This window comes from Crocuta crocuta, unplaced genomic scaffold, assembly GCF_008692635.1.
Source record: "Crocuta crocuta isolate KB4526 unplaced genomic scaffold, BGI_CrCroc_1.0 scaffold89, whole genome shotgun sequence".
NCBI lineage: Eukaryota > Metazoa > Chordata > Mammalia > Carnivora > Hyaenidae > Crocuta > Crocuta crocuta.
In genome coordinates this window covers 849,369-872,778 of record NW_027551559.1, presented here as the reverse complement: position 1 = coordinate 872,778, position 23,410 = coordinate 849,369, and the positions used below count along the sequence as shown (strand labels likewise).

The window sequence follows — 23,410 nt, the reverse complement described above, 5'->3', positions numbered from 1 at the left end:
AATAACCAAAGTGAGGCCTCAGATGAGGTAACAGCACTGCCACGTACAGATGGTTGGATGAAAACATCCATTTAGCTCAGCCTCCTCCCACGTTCCATGAGAAGAACAACAAAGGGACGTTTTTAAAGGCACGCACTCTTAAGGACAAGGACAGTGAGGCTAAAGACAATATCAGTAACATTTAAAGCAGACTCAAGAAAGCTGAATCCTCAAGGAAGCAAGGAAACCTGAGACGGGATCTGACTTATGCCACATAACTCCAAACACTCAAGAGTATGTGCTCAGATGTTCGTCTGGAAACAGGGGAGAAGACCGGCTCCCTAGGAAAAAGGGAAAGCTGATTTTCTTTAGGAGGCAAACAGAGTCCAGACTGAAGGACATCCGCACATGAAGGAAGGGTCTAGGAACCTCAACGAGGACAGGTGGAAGAACGCTTACCTACTCAGTTTTGAGACCTATTACCTCCCTTCTCCCATGGGAGTTCCCAGAATCCTGGAAGGCAGGGCATATACCCTCTAAAAAGTGGAAGAAACTTCTCTGGGGAATCTGATCACTCTAAGGACAGGAGCCTTAGAACACAAAAGCCCTGCTTTTCTATAAAACATTTTATGAGCCTAAGAATATTCCTTGTCTAAACCAACAGAGGCAGTAATTTAGATCAGTTAGTAATAATTTATTCAATATTTAATCTATAGAATATGTTTGCTAATATGATCTATAATATTGAGATCATAATCTTGAGTTGTTTTCTTGACTCTGTAACTTCAGATCATTTAGATTTGACTAGTGCAGCCCGAGTTATATCTCTTTCAAAGAAACAGACCAAGCACCAAATCTAAACCCTTAGTATAAAACTGATTGCTCTGAAATTTCACATATCCCTTTATATTTTCTTGAGGCTTATACAGTGCTGCTGAATAAGGAACCTATTGTTGGTCCCTTGAAAAATGTAATTAGCACTGTTCACAATTTTTTAAAAATTAAATATAAAACGTAACAACCACAGAAAGGGTTGAGCTGGCTGCTGTCAGCCAGCATGCAGGGGAATCTGAGAACTTTGCTGTTTCAACCCATGGAATCTGTTAGCAGAGGCTGTTTCTTGAGAATTGCCACATTCCATATTAAATGCTTTGTGTTCTTCTTACTGAGCAGATCATCCATGTTGCCTGTCATATCACCTCAAACCTTCCTTTTTTCTTTTTTTATCAAAATTTTATGTATTTTATGTTATTATGTTTTGGGGCACCTGGGTGGCTCAGTCAGTTGAGTGTCTGACATCAGCTCAGGTCATGATCTTGTGGTTTGTGGGTTCAAGCCCCACATAGGACTCTGTGCTGACAGCTCAGAGCCTGGATCCTGCTTCCAATTCTCTGTCTTCCTCTCTCTCTGCCTCTTCCCTGCTACACTCTGTCTCTCAAAAATAAATGCTAAAAATTTTAAAAAAAAGATTTTATGTTTTAAATAATCTCTACATCTAACAACCCCAAGATCAAGAGTCACACATGCTATTGACTGAGCCAGCCAGGGCCTCTGCCTCAAACCTTCCTTACAAAACTTTTAAAAACTATTACCTCTGACAACTTATAAGCATACTAATAATAATAAAGATTTTTTCCTTCTACTTCAAACTAAACTACTACACATAAAATATGGATAAACTGAATTATTCCATTTATAGTCTAATTTAGCTGTCTGAAACTATATTTATTAAACATTTATTTTACGTTAGAGTTAAATAACGTTGGTGTTTTTGTTCTAGGCATAGTAATATGCAGAGGGAGGAACAGAGAAAGTGAAAAAAAGGGAGGGAAGAGAGGAGAGGAGGCCAAGAGGAGGGAAAGGCCAGGGTGGAGGCCCACCAAGCCCTCATGTCGGGCCAGACCTGGCATTCTTAAGTAGATGCTTGTTTTCAGCTCTAAATACACACTCTGCCCTCCCAAGTGCAGATCATGTGCTCAGACACAGCACAGCATATGTGAGCACCCATGACCCATCCCAAACCTTCGCCAAAGCTGGAGCGGGACACAATTTGGGGCTAGAAGAGGATCAAGGTAAATATGGAGGTTCCAGAACCCAGTAGGCTCATGGCTAGACCAGAGAAAATGGACCAGGATGCAGCAAGCAATAAGGTTCTAGACTGAGCAGCCAGGACCTAGAACCTGGTGTTTTTATGGTTGGCCTACTGTTTGGGTTTGGGACCACCAGTTATGTCCCCAGGAAAGGGATTCCCTGGAGAGTGCCAGCTATAGACCCCACTGAGGGCTTGTGATCTGGCATGGTGCTTAGCATTATGCAAACTGGTTGGGAAAGAAGATGTTCTGGTTGGGTAAGTTTTCCATAAGTCAAGGTTCAGCAGAAAAAGTCTTAAATTACATCTAATTTTCCATGAAAATTTTCAAACACTTTTCCCACTTTAGTGAACAATGCAGTGCATAAATTTATATTCTTACTGATTCACAAGTTCTTTTCTGCACTGCTATTCTATAACCTGCAATATCAACAACATAACAAAAGAGTAGATATTTGGCCTCACATTCGCCATGGTCTGTTGTAAGAGCCTGCGGGCATGGACCTCCTGGCCCTGGCCCATGGATACATAACGGGTTTCTATTTTTAATCTCTTCCCCAGGGCAATGATGGAATCTGTGGGATCTGAGCCCATAGACAGGAGACAGATGAGTGGTGTTCGCGGATCAGATTCCTCCCATGTCTTTTCCAAATCCAGGATAATGCCTTCTGCATACTTCTCTCCCATGGAGTCCATGATGTACTTGCGGGCCTGCCAAAGACAGTACAGGAGTCACCAAAAGTTATATCTCCTTCACGTGTCTGGTGCACTGTGGCTTCCAAAATTCATTTTTGTAGATATCTTGATGCCCAGAGTAATTCTGCTAGGGAAGTAGGACATAGACATTTTTCTTGTTGTATCTCCACTCTGTAGCTGGAGAGGCTGTGTTATTTGCCAAATCACAATCACACAGTTCAAAGACCAGAACCCTAGTTGGCTGACTCCTTATCTGGAACCTGTTCCAATACACTGGCTACTTCTTGTTACATAAAAAATTAAAAATATTAGGAAACTATTATTTAGGATGCTTTAAGAGAAATGCATATGTATTCCAATAATCAAGTAAGTAGCACAATGCCTGGGGTTTAATGGATACTTATCAATAGATAATTGCTGAATGACTTCTTATTGAATGAAACATATTAGATATTTCCTGAATGAATTAATGTTTTAAAGATTTCATCCATAATTGTTTTCCTAATCATTGTCCTGATACCTTTCCATTTTAGGCTTATCTCCTTTACTGTTAATTTTGGTTTGCCTGAAATACATGCTTGCAATACCACAGGCTGTGTCAACTTATCAACCATATAAAAATATTTTCAGTAACAATGCAGTCCCTTTTCAAATAAGGTAAAGTAATCATGTTCAATAAAATACGATTGTGAGTATGATCTTTAGTCTATATTCTCCCTCTGATAAAAACTGGGTTTCCTCGAGGAAAAACTTCCCTCTCTTCTGTTATCTTCTCCTACCCCCATTAGAGTAAAACCTATGTTTCTATGCCCAATATAATTCCCCAGAAGAATTGCTCTCACATATTAAGCAGAGCCCAGTAGTGGGTACAACATGACCTGTCACCCTTCCAGGTGCGGGGCAAGGTGAGCCTTGGTGAGGTGGCCCTTGGTAGGACCCCACTTTCATTCCTAGAGAAACACATATCAGTTGTAGGTAGAGTTTCCCTTAATCAGAGAGGCTTCAGATAGACCTGGACCAAGGTAAGGGTGGTGCTGGTTAAACTGTTGTCTTTGACTTAAAAACATCCGAAGTTTGATTCAGTCAGTAATACAGGCTCTTCTTCCATTTTGACTATCTAGTTATGCTCTATCCATTCTCTATGTTATTGCCACACTCTACATCTCTGAGGTTTAAAATTGGGATGATGTTCCCACTTGTGCTTGCCTTCTTTGCAGGTTAGAGTGGGAAGGTAGAAACTACAATAAGAGAATCATCCGATGATGCTTGGATGATGAGTAGGATTTATCTAGACAAACAGGACAGCTACATGAGTCAGAATGGTGAGCATTCCGTGCAAAGAGCACAGATGCAGAGACCTTGAAGCAGAAAAGAGCAAGTCAACCGGGGAGAGAAGGACATCCATAAGATTCAGCTGTGGGACACCCAGGCTTCTGCACACCTGCCTATGTATGAAGAAAGCTAACACCTCGTTGGCATGAATGGAAATAAAGTGCCACATGGTCACAGGTTACTCTTCACACAACCCTAAAGATCATTTTTTGTCCCAATATCTGGTCCCCATAAAACAGACTCAATCTGATACCACCTCATGCCAGTCAGAGTGGCTAAAATGAGCAAATCAGAGAACTCTAGATGCTGGCGAGGATGTGGAGAAACGGGCACCCTCCTACACTGTTGGTGGGAATGTAAACCGGTACAGCCCATCTGGAAAACAGTGTGGAGGTTCCTCAGGAAACTAACAATAGAACTCCCCTATGACCCAGCAATAGCACTGCTAGGAATTTACCCAAGGGATACAGAAATGCTGATGCATAGGAGCACATGTACCCCAATGTTCATAGCAGCACTCTCCACAATAGCTAAAACATGGAAAGAGCCTAAGTGTCCATCAACGGACGAATGGATCAAGAAGATGTGGTTTATCTATACCATGGAATACTACATGGCAATGAGAAACAATGAAATCTGGCCATGTGTAGCAACATGGATGGACCTTGAGGGTGTTATGCTGAGCGAAATAAGTCAGGCAGAGAAGGACAAATATCATATGTTTGCACGTATAGGAGGATTAGGAGGAACTTGACGGAGGAACAAGGGGGAGAAGAAGGGCGGAAATGGTGGGGGAAAGGGAGAGAGGCAAACCATGAGAGACTCTTGAATGCTGACAAAAACTGAGGACTGATGGATGTGGGGGGGAGGGGGGATGGGCATGGAGGAGGGCACTAGTGGGGATGAGCACTGGGGGTTATGTGGAAACGAATTAGACAATAAACTATTTGTAAAAAAAATAATAATAATAAAACTGTGGTTGAAGAACCACATTACTGAATGAGAAAAAAAAAACAGACTCAATCTTTGAGTTTGGGGAGGGCAGGCAATGGGGAATTATACCTTGGCACCTGTTCTTTGCTGAGTGTTTTTGTGAGACACAAATGTGTATGTAGCATGTGACATCCTCTGAGAGTGCATTGTTTTTGCAACAAGGCCACCGAGCGTCCCCTGACATGTGCCGTCATGTTCAGCTGAAATACTGAGAACAAGCCTGATACTGTTTATGGGGAATGGGGACTGAATGTACCCTCACTGCACACCTTCTAATATGCTTCCCAAGAAGCATAGAAGGCCCAAGGGCCTTCTGGATCTTAAGACTTGGGTGTTATCATAAGGGCCATGGGAAGGCCCTGAAAGACTTTAAAGCCAAGGAATAGCATATCTTATTTCCATTTCTTCTAGAGTATACAGGATTGACTAGAATGGGCAAGAAGGAGCAAGAGGAGAGCCCCGTTAGGATGTCGTGGCTGTGCTCACCCTGTAGATGACAGAAGCCAGGATGAAGATGACAGTTACAAAGGAGCTTGTAGACTTAAATGTTAGCATTGAAGGAAGTAAAATGTTACATGAGGGGGTAAAAAGGAAGGAAGGAAAGAGGAAGGGACGGAGAGAATGAGAGAAGAGGGAGGGTGAGAGAGAGGGGAGAGAGAGGGAGAGTAGAGGAAGGAATAAAGAAAGAGAGGGAGGGAGGAGGGAAAGAGGAGAGGAAGGAAGGAAGTGAGAAAGAGGGAAAGGAAGGGAAGGAGGGAGAAGGGAGGAAGGAAGGAAGGAAGGAAAGAAAGAAAGAAAGAAAGAAAGAAAGAAAGAAAGAAAGAAAGAAAGAAAGAAAGAAAGGAAAGAAAGAAAGAAAGAAAGAAAGAAAGAAAGAAAGAAAGAAAGAAAGAAAGAAAGAAAGAAAGAAAATGAAATGAAACGAAATGAAACGAAACAGAACGACTTGAACTTTCTACACTGTCCTTAAGGCAACAGTTTGGCAATTCTTTTGGGCAAGATAAAAGTAATGAAGTTGAGAAGAAAAACTGAAGGAAGGTGATCTCAGTTGCCCTGCATTGCAAAACTCATTTTTCTTTTCTCAATAAATCACTGAATCTAATTGTTTTCATGATATCTTGGTACCTACATGGACTTGGAGATGGTTACTCCATATGGTTTTAATACTCCCTCCAGAGAGTGAAGGGCTGAACTTCCTACATTCTATTATAAACCCAGCCTGTTTTTACTCCACGGTGTCTTTGGGGAAGCCCCTAAGGAATCAGCCTGAGCTGAACATTTAAGTTTTTCACTGTGAAGGCAGGATACAGCGGGTCTGGTTAGCAGTGGCATTTCCATGATGGCAGGCCAGCAAATTAAAGGTCTTTGAAAAGATGAATCTTTTGGAGGCAGGATGCATACTTATGCCACATGTAAAATTCAAAGAATCTTAGGCTAATTCCTGCATCAGGGGTTGTGAGACTTTCTGGGGTTATAGCTATAGATTCGGGAATATTGTGCTCCCCTCTTGTCTGTCTCTCCTCCTAGTAACTTCTCATCATTCCTATTTAAAGGAGTGTCCTTTTACCACTAACAAAATGGAGCAGACATATCATTTCTAAGTTAGTATAAAAATGGTATGGAAGAGTTATATATTACCTTTATGTTATACCTATATGGCAACTTACAAACACAGCTTTCTCATTCATTCATGTACCATTTAGACCAGAGAAGATTATTAAATCATTTAGCCCAAATGTACAGCTTGCTGTCTATATTTGTTTTTCCATTTTGCACATAGGTATTGGTAGAAAATTACAAAGATGACTCCAAGAAAATTCTCATTGGGATTAAAATTTTTAATATTTCTTTATATTTCAAAGGAAATTCTTAAAAATATTCTCCTAGAGAAAGGAGGACCCTCTTGCACTGTTGGTGGGATTGCAAACAGGTGCAGCCACTCTGAAGAACAGTTTAGAGGCTACTCAAAAAGTTAAAAATAGAACTACCCTATGATCCAGAAGTTACACTACTAGGTATTTACCCAAAGGATACAAAAGTACTGATTCAAAGGGACACATGCACCCTGATATTTATAGCAGCATTATCAACAATAGCCAAGCTATGGAAAGAGCCCACATGTCTATCAACTAATGAATGGAAAAAGGAGGTGTGTGTGTGTGTGTGTGTGTGTGTGTGTGTGTGTGTGTGTACACACACACAACAGAATATTACTCAACCATAAAAAATGAAATCTTGCTATTTGCAATGATGTGTATGGAGCTAGAGTGTATATATTAAGTGTATATATTAAGTGAAATAAGTCAATCAGAGAAAGAAGTACCATATGATCTCACTCATATGTGGAATTAAGAAAGAAACAGATGAACATAAGGGAAGGGGAAAAGAAAGAAAAGGAGAGAGAGAAGCAAACCATAAGAGACTCTTAACAAACAGAAGAAGAAGATGGATGCAAGATGGGCTAGACAGGTGATGGGCATTAAGGAGGGCACTTGTTGGGATGAGTACTGGGTATTACAGGTAAGTGATGTATCACTGAATTCTACTCCAGAAACCAATATTGCACTGTATGTTAACTAACTNTTCTAGGTGTGCCTGGGTGGCTCAAGTTGGTGAAGCATGTGACTCTTGATCTCAGAGTTGTAGGTTCAAGCCCCACACCAGGTGTAGAGATTCCTTAAAAATAATCAAAAATCTTTTTAAAAAAGTATATTTTCCCATTTTTTCAAATATGTACTTTTTACCTGGGCAATAGTTCTGTCAGGACACCAGGATCTAATAAGGAGAAGGCGTCTAAAGCAGTCAAGAGATTTATCATAGGCATTTGGAAGGGGTTCTTCCTCAGGGTTTTCCTTATCAAACCAAACTTTCCACATTTTCTCATTTCTTGATATCTGAAAATATCAGGGGATAAGAATTGCATCACAGCACAGGAAAATCTGTCAGTAATAGTTCACAGATATTTCTCATCAAACCCTCTGACCATTCCAGACATGTGTGAATGATATCCTTTGACCCTTTCATTATTTTATATTCTAGTAGCAAAAAGTATGGAAGTCTAAAATCAAATGTGATTTACTCTAAAGTAAGTCTGTATTAACGGCAGCTCACAGCTAGCTTTTGAAGTAGGGAGAGTCTCGGGTTGTTTAATGTCTTCTAATGCCTTTGTGGTAACAATTTTGTAAGGAATAAAGAAATCAATGAAAACTCATTTTCATTATTTTAAGGAAATCTGATTTGCCCCATGAAATCCTCTCATGATCAAAAACAAATTCATTTAGTTATTCACAGATGCTTCCTCATTTCCCAGGACCACTCCTGGCACAAAAGAAGACATTTAATACATGTTTATTATTGAACAAAAAGCTGTTTGGTCAATACTCTATTAATCTAGAGTAATTTCAAATATACCACTTCACATCATCATCAAATGAATAACGATACCCATGTTTCCTTTAGGCAATTGATAAAGAGGGAAAGAATACAGTCCATTATCCTTTGGAGCTTAAAAAACTCAAAGAGAGACAAGCATTCTGTCAGTAATCATCTCAGAAACATAGAACAAACAAATAACATCTGAAGATAAATGTAATCCTATGTTCTCTGGTATATTCCCTTCGATTAAAGCCCCTGCTATATTTCTTGGAGGCCTAATCAAAGGAAAAAGCAGTCCAGTGCCGTATTTAGAAGGTATCATATAAGAGTAAAAAGCAATAATGTCCCTCAGTCATGAGAGACTATAGGACATGGAGGGATTTCAGGCACAAGATAATCCCCTGAAGACGGCAACTGTTATTGAACAGATATCGGTCCAGGAAAGGTGACTAGCAGTCATCTTCCAGGAGAATAAGCTGGAGTGCATTACAACCTCCCAAATGAAAGTTGTTTAATTACATGGTAGAAATTACACAGGTCACCAGGCATAAGCCACAACATAAAAATATAGCTGAACTTTAAGCTTCCGGTCAACTAAAACTGGGAGGAAACTGAAGAGCCGACCTTAGCTCATGTTCTGTTATAAAAAGCCTACAACTTATGGCTGAATAAAGCCACCTTGCTGTCAGTGTGACTTCTCTCTGGTCCTCTGAGTTTTAAGAATCTGTTTTCCGGTTTGTCTTCATTGAACTCTCCAGACCCAACTTCTATGATCCCAGTAGATACACAGTTCATAGGGAACTGGCTGGTCGGGAAAGGAAAATAACTTGTAAAGAGAAAGAGCCAAGCAATGGCATTAGATTTATGTCCAGATGCTTGGTTCAGGCAATATAATGGGAGGACAAGGAGAGGAAGAAGAAGAGAGACAAGAATGAGAGGTAAGCATTTAGATACAGGCTGTTTGTATTCTTTTCATTCAACCTCCAGAAAGAAGGCAAAACTAATGATCTAAATAAATCTATCAGGTTCCCCACCTGTGGCTCAGCAGTTGGTGATACTGACATACAGCATAGGACAGCAGCAGTTAAACTTGGGTGGATTACACTTTATCAGAGAGTGAGCGAGCATGAGGAAGGTCAAGCACAGGTAAAACTGTTGTACGAGTGACAATGTGAAAAAGTCCCTCTTCCACAAATATTGTATCTAGTGATAAATCAGGCAGCTTCTCCCCGTGACACTCCCGTGTTTATTCAAAGCACAAGTTACCTGATCAAGGACATCTGAAAACTGCCTAAGTTTGCTGAGTTCCACTAAATTCAGCCACGTCATGTCCAGGATCCATTTAGATGGTTTAGGAGGACAGGCTTTAAGGTCCAGTGAGGCACCTCCTTTAAAAGTAAACACACAAAGTTACTAGCTCTTTCTTTCTTTACTCTAAAACAATCTAGTTATAAAAGCTTTTGCTTCCATTTTTCATTTTAATTATTTTACAACCTTGACATGTTGTGAACTCAGAAATATGTCATAGTAACAGACAAGCTTTAAAATGTAGTAAAGGAATAGGCGATTTTAGAAAAACACATTTAAGAGTCAACAATATAAGTGTGGACAAAGGGGAGGCTGAACTCTGTCCTAGCCCCACCTGGTCTGGGACAAGGTGTCTTATCTGTCTGGGTCTCTGTTTCCAAATATATGCACACTGGGAAGAATGAAGCCTGGGTGTCGTGATAATGACAGAGTGACAGAATACATATGTGTAAAGCACACAAAATGGGATCAAGACCATAACAGCATCACTAAATGAGTAGCTACTATCAATGTTAAGAAGTGCACGATGTTAGCACAGCTCTTTCAAGGAGAGAACCTATCTAGAAATGTCAGCAGCACTACATGTGTTTAAAGAGTTCTCTTCTATAAGTCAGTATATTATTTATATCTATTTTGAGCCCATCCAAGGATCCTGTGCTATATCACTTATTTTTGGTCAATCTAACCATAGCAAACATTTCCGTTGGGTAGTGACTCTCATCTTGCTGCTGATTCACCTAAGCTCACACAATTCATGTAACTCTCACAGTATCATAAAATAAATGACACTTTAAAATGTTACTGTTGCCCACCTCAGAAAAACTAAATGTGTAAACAATTCATATTTTAAGTCAGAGGAAGAGTTAGAAAGTCTTTATAGGGTGAAATATACTGTTTAATAAACACCATCTATTAAAGTGTTTCAGGGAAAATATGCTCCAAGCATAATTCTTAAAAGGATATAATCAATTCGTTTAGCTAACTGGCTAACTTTAAAACCCTTTTCTGAGCAGAGCAGGTCATGAACAAATAAATAACACTCAAGATATTTACTGAACCAGTCTCTACTTTATCCAGGTATCATGGACCCCACTAAATTACTGTCTTTTGCCAAATCCATCTTAGTATGTTTCCCAGAAGGTAAGTGTGGCCTTGAAGCAATTTTGATAAGATTATTAACTCACAAAATCAAAACAGACTGCTTTAAAAGCAGGGAGCAGTTAAAGACCTAAGGACAATGGCATTATGTTGAAAAATGTCATACCAATTTCCATGGAAACCACTCACTTTCCAACAAACTCAAAAGAATAAGATATTCACCAGAGAGTTAAGGAGAAGCTATTTATGGAAAGGAAAAGGTGTTTCTTGCAACCAAAGCATTATTCATTGTTTAGTCGAGGGTAACTGTGTCATGAATACCTCATCTGCTTCAAAAGTGTACAATGGACCACAGAGAATGATTGTAATGGGATGGGTACAAACCTAGTCCTGGATAATATGGTACCAGACTAAATGTACTTCTGATGAATAAACAGTTGGAATAGGAATAATTCAAAATAAATTCTCAAGATGATTGAGACTTATGCCATTGCTTTCATTCTGTAAACCCTTACTTTGGGAAAAAAAGTAAGTTTGAATTTTTAAGGTAATACTTTGTAAAAATGATATGTTCTTATAACAAAATATGTAGACAAGTTATACCACGCAATTATAAGGTGGTATAGCCAAAGCAGATTTAGCAAGTCATTCAGACGGTCCTTTCCCATCTCAGAGATGAGCAAATTAAAAGACCAGTATCAAAATAATGTTGCTATCTGAATAACATCTTCAGGGCACCTGGTGGCTAAGTTGGTTAAGCATCTGGCTCCTGATCTAGGCTCAGGTCATGATCTCGCAGTTCGTGAGGTCAAGCCCTGAGTCAGGCTCTGCACTGACAGCATGGAGCCTGCTTGGGATTCCCTCTCTCCCTCTCTTTCTGCTCCTCCCCTTCTCTCTCTCTCTCTCAAAATAAATCAAAACATCTTTTAAAAATCTTTAAAAAGCATTTTCAGGCAAGTAAACACCCTCGCAGAGGGAGTTCACTCACTGGCTAACTCTCACCAACATAACCAACTGAGAGCAATCTTACAACAGAACTGTGTTCCACAGTTTCTTCTGACACTCCGTTTCACAGAGCGGCATTATAAACCTGTTGAATGCCAAGGACCCACAAAAGCCTATGTAAGCCATGGTCTAATCAAAACAAACTAAAATACTAAAGAAAATATCACAATGCCGATCATTTGCTGAACATAGTCTATGTGCCAAGGTTTACACAAATTGTGTGACTACTCAAGAATCTGATGATGTAGATTTGACTATGCTTGTCTTACAGCTGAGGAGGTGGAAGCTTGAAAAAAAGTTAAAGAACCTGCTCGACACACTCCTCAGGAAATCGGCAAAGTCACTATTTTCACTTAGTCTTCCTTAGTCTAAATCCCACATCTGCTATCATCACACTGAACTGTAACACACTTTACAGTATTCCAACCAGGTCTGGATGCTTTTCATGAGGAGATGCACTCCGTGCCTGAGTTGAGGATGTCAGGAACAAGTTGCCACAGGAGATTTCCATCAGCTGGAGGACCAGTCAATGAGACCAGAAACCAGTACTATTTGAAGGGCTCAGTGAAGAAGTCAACCCTGACACCAAATATCTAAGGGATGTCTCTCCAATGCATCCACGTGCTCTGATTCAAGAAAATTGAAAACTAGAGAAACCTAAAGAGCAAAGTTCAAGGGTTAGAGACAGAGAATTAAAGACAGAGAAAGAGAGAGAGAGATTGTCCATAAATCATACATTTCTTTTCTTTCTTGTTAAGTTTATTTATTTTGAGAGAGAGAAAGAAAGAGAACATGAATAGGGGAGGGGCAGTGAGAGAGAGGGAGAGAGAGACAATCCTAAGTAGGCTCTGCACTGTCAGCACGAAGCCCAACGCAGGACTTGATCTCACGACCCTGGGACACTGAGATCATGACCTGAGTCAAAACCAAGAGTTGGATCCTTAACCGACTGAGCCACCCAGACGCCCCATAAATCATACATTTCTAAACTCAAGTGTAACCAAATGAGTCTTTATTGTTTCTATGAGATACGTAAGCAAATGCATGTTTATATGAACATGAACATGCATTTATTCACATAGGACTCTGGGCTTACACCCTCAGGGCACAGCATGTGATACCCACATCCCTCCTCTACTGCTCTGTCAGGGTCCTTCTCAAGTTGCTCTGCAAATCTACTCTCCAGGTGAACATGAAAATCTCCCTCCACCCCCTGTAGATAAAATTGGGTCTCATCTATAAAGATAGACCTTGTCTCAGAAAGGTGTAGTAGCTAGAGCCATAGACCCTAGCATCATTTCCACAGTTACTTTAAATACTTTTTGTCCAGACATTCAAGAACGTGGGAGCAAATCTGTTTCCTAGTCTTCCACTGGGCTGTACTCGGCAGTGTCACAGGGGACTTGTGTGTGAGCAACGCCTCAGCAGATACAGAATAAATATCTGCAAGCTGAGCTCCACATCACCCCACCCATGGCCCCAGCCTGTCTCATGGGAGGCTCGAACCCCACCAGAGCCTTGATGCTGTTTCCTCTTCCTTTAACACTCTTTCTCTGCATGGCCCTAAGGCCAGCACCTCCTGTCTCTCCAGGCCTTTGCTTACTTGTCCATCTCTCAGGGAGGCCTACCCATTAGATATCCCACTTAGATATTCCATTTAAAATGTTAATTCCGGGGCGCCTGGGTGGCTCAGTAGGTTGAGTGTCTGACTTTGGATCAGGTCATGATCTCACAGTGCGTGGGTTTGAGCACCGCATCAGGCTCTGTGCTGACAGCTCAGAGCCTGGAGCCTGCTTCAGATTCTGTGCCTCCCTCTCTCTCTGACCTCTCCTGCTCACGCTGTCTCTCTCGGAAATAAATATAGATAGATAGATAGATAGATAGATAGATAGATAGATAGATAGATAGATAAAAATAAAATGTTAATTCCCCTTCCCCAGTCTGCACACCCTGCAACTCCCCATACCCCGTCCTGCTCTGCTTTTTCTATAGCTTCTCCCATACTATACAATTTACTTATTGTTTTATTATGTGCCCCAAGTATCTGTGCCTTGGCATATAGTCGGTTCTCACTAAATATTCGTGCAGTCAATGAACAAATAAAATATTTCACATATATGCAGCCTCCAATGAAATGCGAGGAAACTATTAGAGCCAGAAAAAAAATAATACCACACGGAACCTTCAACGAATTTCTACATCTGGACCTGTGTACAACACTTTCTATTGTTATACTGACCTTTAATAAGGGTGAGAAATTCTTCATGCTTCACTCGGTTCCTCTGGATGTCGATCTTCAGGGTAAGCAGCAAGGTAAACAGGAACTTGTGCTCCTCATACAACCCCCGGGCTGCATACTTATAAACCTCATAAGTCATATGCTCAATGATATTAGCAATCCTCTTGCTCGTAATTGGGCTCTTGACAGACCTGGAGGAGAGAACACATAAATCCAGCTTACCCCACTGCCCTTTCCCACTGTCCATAAAAACAACATCTTTAACACAGAATACGTAACTTTGGAGGGCTGGTTCCTTTTTACACAAGAATCAGCATCCTCAATGGAAAATAACAAGCATTCCCTCAACATAAAATGACATAACAGAACCCTCAAGGTTGCCTAAATCAATTTCACCCACAGGGTATCATCACTCACACACACACAAAAAAAAATCTTGGGAATTTAATGAAACCAAAGGGGTCAATCAATGGAGGAATCGTTGGCAGAGGCATCTCTGAGCATAAAATGACAAATGAGAATGATTTGGTATCACACTGGTAATTACACTAAACTTAGGTTTTAAAGGGAAAAAAAGTAGCAAAAGGAAAAGAAGTTATAAATGTGTTGTCATCATTTGAGCCCACAGATACAGAATTCAGCTCGGCTTCCTGAGTACAGACGTACCGGGCTAAGGAAAGGTCAAACAAGCCGAGAAACTGGCGGAGCGAAGTCTGATACATTTCATTAACCAAGCGCATCTCAGTGATGAGGAAGTACAGGATGCTGCCCCGTGTAGCCACTGAAAGACAAAGAGCAAGGTTGTGCACGATATGAGGGCAGAAAATAAATGATCCACTCACAGAGCAGCCTAAGCTCTAAATGAAACCAACAAGTTTTATTTTGATCAATGACTATCCACCAGCTCCCAGAGTCTAGAGCGATGTTCGTGATATATATTTAATTCTTATGCATAAGCTTTGTGTAAGCAGTCCGCTATCTGTATTTATCACATGGCATCTTCCATTTTAGGACCTCTTATGAATTTAGAACCCTAATGAATTTGACTATATTTCTTCATAGGTAGAAAAGACAACTGATGGGATAGCAAACACTCTAACACACTGTGTAGAGTGTAGGCATCTTATGGGCCTCATTCTTAAGCTCCATGAAGAGTCTTCACTGAGCCTGGGGTAAGGTTGGCGAAACAAGGCATCATCGCAAAGATGATGCTTCTGACTCTCCACCAGCAACTGATGCTGTTTTGAGTATTTTTTTCAGTAAGAACGATACATTTCAAAAGGGAATTGAGTTCTTTTAGCAGGCCCCTCTTAAAACCAATGAACAGCACTGCTTTGCAAATTGCTGAGTAATTTGCACTCCCAGGAGACCAACGAACCACCTTCTAGTACAAAGACCACAAACAAAATCCTGGCTCATGGTTACGAAATGACAAAGAACTAATGAGCAGCCCACACACGCTCCACTAATCCCTTAAATTCAAAACTGTAGTCAGATGTTCTTTAAAAGGTCTCCCTCCCGGGGCAGCTGGGTGGCTCAGTCAGTTAAGTGTCCAACTTCAGCTCAGGTCATGATTTCATGGTTGGTGGGTTCAGGCCCTGCATCAGGCTCTGTTCTGACAGCTCAGAGCCTGGAGCCTGCTTCAGATTTTGTGTCTCCCCCTCTCTCTGCCCCTCCCCTCCTTGTGCTCTCTCTGTCACTCAAAAATAAACATTAAAAAAAAAAGTTCTCCCTCTTTACTTTCTAGTTTAAAAATAAGTTCACAGGAGCCTTAAAGAATTTGCCAATGCCCGTGGATTATCAGCACCTAGAAAATTTACACCATTAAAAAATGTTTTCATCTCAGTTTTACTGAATATGTCCCAAAGCAACGTCACAAAACAGTAATGGCCACCCCCTTTCCCACCGTCCTTACTTCCTTCAGTTTCTCTGATTTTGGTTTGTTTCTCACTTCATTTCCCTGTGACATTTGTCTTTCATTACCAAACTCACCAGGTCTGTATTCTTCCCGGGCTGAGTTAATTTGAATTTCCGTCTCGGCCGAAATCTCCAGCTTCTGCGTCACCTCTTCCGCGGTCTTTTTTGTGTTGCTCAGCACAACGATGAGACTCTCATCTTCCACCAGGGACCCCTGGGTGCTCGTCAGCCGGTAAAGCAAATTATCTTCTAGCTCCTTCATCCTTCTTTTGTTTGCAGTTACATCTTCCAGGAGATGAGTTCTCTCCTTCTCCAATTCCTGTTAATTTGCATAAATATATTTTCTTCCTTAATTAACAGCTATTGCTTGGCCATTCCTGACAAAGTTCACCTAGCGAGCTGTTCTCAAGCTCCTATACTGCAGTGATCACACTTGGCTGCAGGAAATCCATGAAAATAAGAGGAGAAGAGTTAATGGAAGAAAAAGAATTGGTAGCAAACCACGTGAAATTTGCTAAAAATACTATCGATATCCACTGTACTGTCTATTTCCTAAAGTCAAATCACGTTAAGTGACTTTTGTGATTATATTTAAGCTTGTTTGAAAGGTGAAATATATTTGAAAATAGATTGAAATATATTTGAAAAGATACATACAGATCACTCAGAATAGACACAATTTCTTCCCTTTAGTCTCTTTACTTATAAGAGCTCTGCTGTTGTTTGAATGCCATTATGTTCAACTTGCTAGTTGAAATTGTATCCAATTCTCTGAAAAGCAAGGGTCCAAAATGTCAGACAAACAACCTGTACCACTGCTGCAGTTACCTTTGAATTGAATAATCTTCCGGGCCTGAACAGGTGCTACTCTCTCCAAGAGAAGTGAAAGTTCTAGATCTAGGCAACCAACGGAATGGGAAAAGATAGTTGCAAATGACAAATCAGATAAAGGGTTAATATCCAAAATCTATAAGGAACTCATAAAACTCCACACCCGAAAAACAAACAACCCAGTGAAGAAATGGGCAGAAGATATGAACAGACACTTCTCCAAAGAGGGCATCCAGATGGCCAACAGACACATGAAACGATGCTCAGCATCCCTCCTCATCAGGGCAATACAAATCAAAACCACGCTGAGATACCACCTCACACTNGGGATGAGCACTGGGTGTTATATGGAAACCAACTTGACAATAAACTATTTGTAAAAAATAAAAAAATAAAATAAAAAATTGGACAGGAAGATATGCATCAGTGAGTTTGCTTGAAAAGTTTTCTAAATATAGTGCCCACGAACAAGGTTCCTATGCTTAGCCGTGTTCATAAAGTCATACGCCTTTCAGTGTAAACCCAGTATGGGGAAGCCAGGGAGCAATGTGTGGTTACAAGGCATTGTGGGCAGTTCCAGCTGTGACTCAGTGGAGCTACCTGGGCATGTGCCACCACACTCAGATTTCCACAGCAGCTTCCGCAGGGTAAGTATCCGGTTGGGAACTCCCAATATGGTTCCGCAGGTATAGCAGATTCTACTCCCTGCTGAGAGAGCTAGACATCTGAAGTTATCAGCAGCGACTGGGGCATCTGAGTGGCTCAGTCAGGTAAGCATCCAACTCTTGATTTTGGCTCAAGTCATGATCTCGTGGTTCGTGGGTTCAAGCCCCGCGTTGGGCTCTTTGCTGGCAGTATGCAGGCTGCTTGGGATTCTCTCTCTCCCTCTTTCTCTACCCCTCCCCCACTCGTACATGCACTCTCTCTTTCAAAATAAATAAATAAAGGGGAAAATTCAAATATTTTAACTTCCCACAGTTTGTGCACTATCATGATCATCCTTAGGTTACTAAAGGTGAGCATTATAAAAATAAATCCTCACCTGAAATAAAGAAGATGTGGTTTATATCTACTTGGCAATGAGAAAGAATGGAATCCTGCCATTTGCAGCAACGTGGATGGAACTGGAGAGTATTATGCTAAGTGGAATAAGTCAGTCAGAGAAAGACAGGTATCATATGTTTTTACTCATATGTAGATCTTGAGAAACTTAACAAAAGACCACGGGGGAAGGGAAGGGGAAAAATAGTTTCAAACGGAGAGGGAGGCAAACCATAAGAGAGTCTTAAATACAGAGAACAAACTGATGGTTGATGGAGTGGCAGGGTAGTGGGGGAATGGGTGATGGGCATTGAGCACTGTGTATTAAAGTGATGAATCATAGGAATCTACCCCCGAAACCAAACCAAGAGCACACTGTATATATACAGTATGTTAGCTAACTTGACAATATTATATATACATAATTTTTTAAAAATAAAATTAAGAAATTTTAAAAAATAACAGTCACTTAACTCGACATAATACCTGTTGACATGCTAGCTTTTATCTAACATTCAGCTGAAATAAAACTGGACATAACAAAAAAATCCTCACCTGAAGAAGACAGGTAAGGGGAGGAATGTAAAGCCAGGGGGGAAATGATGGTTTTGAAATCAGGAAGACACATGTTTGAATCACAGCTCCCAGGATCTATCAGCTGCACAGCACTGGTCATGTTATGTAACGTTATGAGCCTCAGTTTCCCCATCTGTGAGATGGATGTAAAAGGAGCTCAGAGAGTGATTATGAGGATGTAAGTAGTAAAGCAGCTACAACAGTAACTGAATCATGATAGCTGCTCAAAAGATGTGTCTCCTCTCTTCTCCCCTCTGTTGATTCATTCCAAGCATGGATTTTTGGAAGCACTATAATACTTATTTGGAAAATAAGCAGTCTGAAAAATAAAATTATAGGTTGGCCCAAAATAAATCATACTTTAGAATTTCACACATCATCACAAAAGCATAATAAAGTGGCTGCAAAAGGGATAAAAGAGGAGAACTTTCTAATCTTGTACTTACGCTAAGGATGCATGTTTTCATGAGTGCTGGGACCAAAGTACAGGCTGTCAAGTCCAAACAGCGCACCCAGGGGCACATGGGTGGCTGAGTCGGTTAAGCGCTCAACTTTGGCTCAGGTCATAATCTAATGGTTCATGAGTTTGAGCCCTGTGTTGGGCTCTGTGCTGACAGCTCAGAGCCTGGAGCCTGCTTCAGATTCTGTGCCTCCCTCTCTCTCTGCCCCTCCCCTGCTTGTGCTAGGCCTCTCTCTCTCAAAATAAATAAACATAAAAAAACTGCACCCAATTTTATCAACTCTTCAGGCATAATATGCTTTCCTTCATCCATTTCTTCCAATTACATAGCCGCTGCCCTGGTTTGGGCTTTAATTATTCCTCATGGACTACCCTAACCATAACTGGTCTTTCTGCTGACCCTCTTCTCTGCCCTCACCCCCTTTCCTGCCCCCAGCCAGTCTGGGATTTCCCTCAGCGGTTCTGAAAGATCCAAAATTCTCAACATGGTTTGTAAGACTTATTACAACCTACATTTCCAATCTCGTCTCCACTTGAGAACTATAGAATCAGTAGCAAAAGCCCCCATGTGGCTCATGAAAGTCATTATTCACAAAATAAACAGTTACTATAATGTAGACAAAGTAAAAGTAAAAAATAGCAAGTAAAAGCTTGAACATTATTGAGATGGTTGTGGTCAATTCAGTATCATTGTTAACACCAATCACTTTGTCAGTTAAAGTAACCACCTATGTTCCCGAAGAATTAAAATAAGGCTAAGAATACATCCCCCTCCCCAGAAATTTGAAACTGACAAAATAATACACCCGAAAGTAAATAGTACAATTTAAAGTAATTTGGATTTTTTTTTGTTTTTTTGTCTTCTTTTTTTAAAAATATGATTTATTGTCAAATTGGCTAACATTCAGTGTGTACAGTGTGCTCTTGGTTTGGAGGTAGATTCCTGTGGTTCATCACAGGGACCCGGGCGGTTCAGTCAGTAAAGTGTCTGAGTTCAGCTCAGGTCATGATCTCACGGCTCTGAGCGCGAGTCCAGCATCAGGCTCTCTGCTCTCAATGCGGAGCCTGCTTCGGATCCTGTCTCCCTCTCTCTGCCTTCCGTCCACTCACATGTGCTCGCTCTCTCACTCTCTCTCCTTCTGTCTCTCTCAAAAATAAATAAACATTAAAAAAAATTAAACTGTGATAATAAGAAAACCATCCCCAAAGTGATAAAGTACAGCAGTGATTCAGGGCAATTTCATGAAACCTACTATTTATTAATCAAATGATCAAAAATTAAGTGGTTCAACAAAGATGCAAATGAAAACTAACATTATTTGTGTACATAAACTGCATCTGTAACCAAAGTTTTGAAATCAGTGAAAGAAAACAGATGATGGCCCTCAAGAGCCCCCTTTCTAATGCTTCACCCGGGCTTGCATTCCCAAAGGCCCCTTCTCTTCTGCACCTTACACTGCGAATTAGCATAGAAAGATGAAGCAAGAGAACTCGGACTTACCTTTTCTCTATACCACTGAGCTGGTGATAACGACGTGTGTTTAGGGGCTTCATTAAATTATCTCTCCTGTTGGTTCCACCGAGTTTGGATGCTTCTACTGCCAACGGAAGCCAAGTACTGTACCTGTTAGCTCATCCAGGATTCTGAGCAAGGTGACCCCTGAGGCCTGGTGCTGAGTGGCCAGTAACTGCCGTTAATCTATATTAGTATTTTTCTCCTGATAGTATATGGGTCTCTTTGGGTTCAAGGTGAGGGTGGACCCAAGGAGTTTGTGTTGTGTTGTGTTTTGTTTTAAGGAAAGTCATTCGAGAACTACTGGTTTAGTACCTATTTAAAATGATCTCGATACCCCACCTTCTGGAGACGGCAGAGGCTGCTTACATCTCCTCACAGGTATGTCAGGTCAGCAATTGTGTACGGCCTTGATGGGACATTGAGCAGCTCACACAGTTAAGCAGACTGCTTTGGAGCAGACAGCAAGGTGGAAAGTCCATTAACAATCTGTCTTCCCTGCATTGCCAGGCTCTGAGGTTTCCATTCATTTCTTTTTTTTTTCTTAATTTTTTAACATTTATTTATTTTTGAAAGACGGACAGACAGAGCACAAGTAGGGGAGGAACAGAGAAAGAGGGAGGCAGAATCCGAAGCAGGCTCCGACTGTGGGGCTTGAACCCACAAGCTGTGAGATCATGACCTGAGCCGAAGTCGGACGCTGGACTCCTGCTGAGTTTAGGGATTTAAAGCAGAACAGCCTGTCTCTGGTGTCCTAAGTTACTGTTCTGAGCCACCTTCCACAGGAAGAGTGAGCAGACCAGTGAGGAAGAGTTGGCAGACCTGTGAGATTTAATTTATCCTGACTGTGGAGGAGCAGCCTCGATTTCAGCTCTGTGTGTAGGGAAGATGCTGTCCAACAGCAACTTCTTTATCTCTTTCTTTAATGTTTATTTATCATTTAGAGACAGAGAGAGAAAGAGCACGCAGGAGAGGAGCAGAGAGACAGAGGGAGAGAGAGAATCCCAAGCAGGCTCTGCGCGGCCGGTGCAGGGCCCAAAGCGGGGCTTGAACTCATGAACCGTGAGACCATGACCTGAGCAGAAATCAAAAGTCTGATGTTGAGCTGACTGAGCCACCCTGGCGCCGCCTCCCCACACTGGCCAGCACCAACTTCTTACTTCTGGAGTCTTCCCTGCTCCTCCTCACAGCCCCCCATGGCTCAGTAACATTTTATATTGATACAGTGTATGTAACAATTACCTAAAAAGTGACCATGTTTAGAAAGACTGCATTGTCATGGGGGTCAGAGGAACAATTTGGACTTGAAAACACTTTTTGTATCTGTCAGCTCTTTTCAAATGAGTTACTCAATTTCAAGAAATGGCCTGAAAGCTGCAGGTATCATGTCAGACCCACCGGCCGCCACCCAGGCTGAGAACATTGAGCACCGTGAGCAGGAACATGGGGAGAAGACCACATGCTACAAAAGAAAAGCTGCTTGCAGGAAGTGTGCTGCTTAAAATTCATCAAAATTAAGCCCAACAGCTCACTTCTTGCATGAGACCTTGTGTTAGAGGAAAGAAAATACAGGTTGTGGCTCCTGGGCGGCTCAGTCTCATCCATCTGACTTCGGCTCAGGTCATGATCTCACAGTTCGTGAGATTGGGTAAGCTTGAGCCTGGCTTTGGTTGAGCACAAGCCATGCCTCAAGTAAACACGAGCCCTGCTTTGGGTGAGTCCTGCTTCTCTCTCTCTCTCTCTCTCTCTCTCTCTCCTCTCTCTCCCTTTCTCTCTCTGCCCCTCACTCACTTGTGCCCTCTCTCTCTCTCACAAAAAAAAAAAAATAGGTTATGTGTCTAAAATAATATGGCCCAGGGCAAGGGACCCTCTAATATTATAAGAGAGTGGGAGTCACATTCCTATGGCCATACTTTTCCTAAGAATTATATACTGTGAGGCTGGAATGGATTCTCATCAGGAGACAATAGTAAAAGAGTAATTTTCTCAAGATACTCAAGATATTTTTCCAGGAAGTAAGAAAAAGCCCCACTTGGGATCCATATTGGCTTTTCAAGGCTGTTCAAATCTTCAAAGCAGTTGGGGTGCTTGGGTGGCTCAGTCAGTTAAGTGCCTGACTTCAGCTCATATCATGATCTCAACAGTTTGTTAGTTCGAGCCCCGTGTCAGCCTCTGCACAGCAGAGAGCCTGCTTCGCTTGGGATTCTCTGCCCCTCCCCCATTTATGTGTGCATGCTCTCTCTCTCTCTTTCTCTCTCTCTCTCTCAAAAATAAATAAAAACATTTAAATAAAACTTTAAAAAGCAAAGTCTTCAAAGGAGTTTAAAGCACTCCTCACTTCATCTTAAACTTCTGTTGTAACAATTATGGCTCCATTGCCAGAGCTATTTCATTGCAAACAAAATCTATCAGGTCAAATTATTTCTTCCAAGGAGACTGTATTCATCTCAGCTGAATGTGAGGAAACCAAAGACAAGTACATTATTCAAACTGCCATCAGGGCCTCTTATCTCCCTGAAGCCAATGCCACAGGTGAAAGCTGAGTGGGAGACACGGGTCACAGACGCTGCCCCAACGACTCTCAGGGTTCCAGGCTCAACCTTCCATGCTATTGATCAAGAATCCCAGTCCTTCCTCGAGTAACCGTATGGCAGTGCTAAGCTTCCATAAGCACCAAAAGAAACAAGCACATATTCTTGTTCTTATTCTGTCATTACCTCAAGAGACTTCAGGTCTGTGGTAGGAACTCTGGCATCTGCTAACTACACAAATCTACAAAGTCAGATTTAACGCTCTTAATGCCACTTCCAACCATATGACTCCATGATTTATGCACTATGCTCTAAAAACTCAAAAGAAAATATTTATAAAAAAGCGGGGAGGGGGGATGAGCCCTGGGTGTTATATGGAAACCAACTTGACAATAAACAATTTAAAAAAACTAAAAAAAAAAGGGGG

General features: G+C 41.3%; 1 protein-coding gene across 1 annotated transcript in view; it reads right to left on the bottom strand.

The window, feature by feature from the left end:
• Positions 1 to 23,410, bottom strand: part of DNAH5 (dynein axonemal heavy chain 5) — a 252,750-nt gene that overhangs the window by 18,376 nt on the left and 210,964 nt on the right. The window contains 6 exon segments of the mRNA XM_077749426.1: positions 2,534 to 2,779; positions 7,834 to 7,983; positions 9,731 to 9,852; positions 14,115 to 14,305; positions 14,781 to 14,895; positions 16,107 to 16,350. Coding sequence (XP_077605552.1) covers positions 2,534 to 2,779; positions 7,834 to 7,983; positions 9,731 to 9,852; positions 14,115 to 14,305; positions 14,781 to 14,895; positions 16,107 to 16,350 — 1,068 coding nt within the window.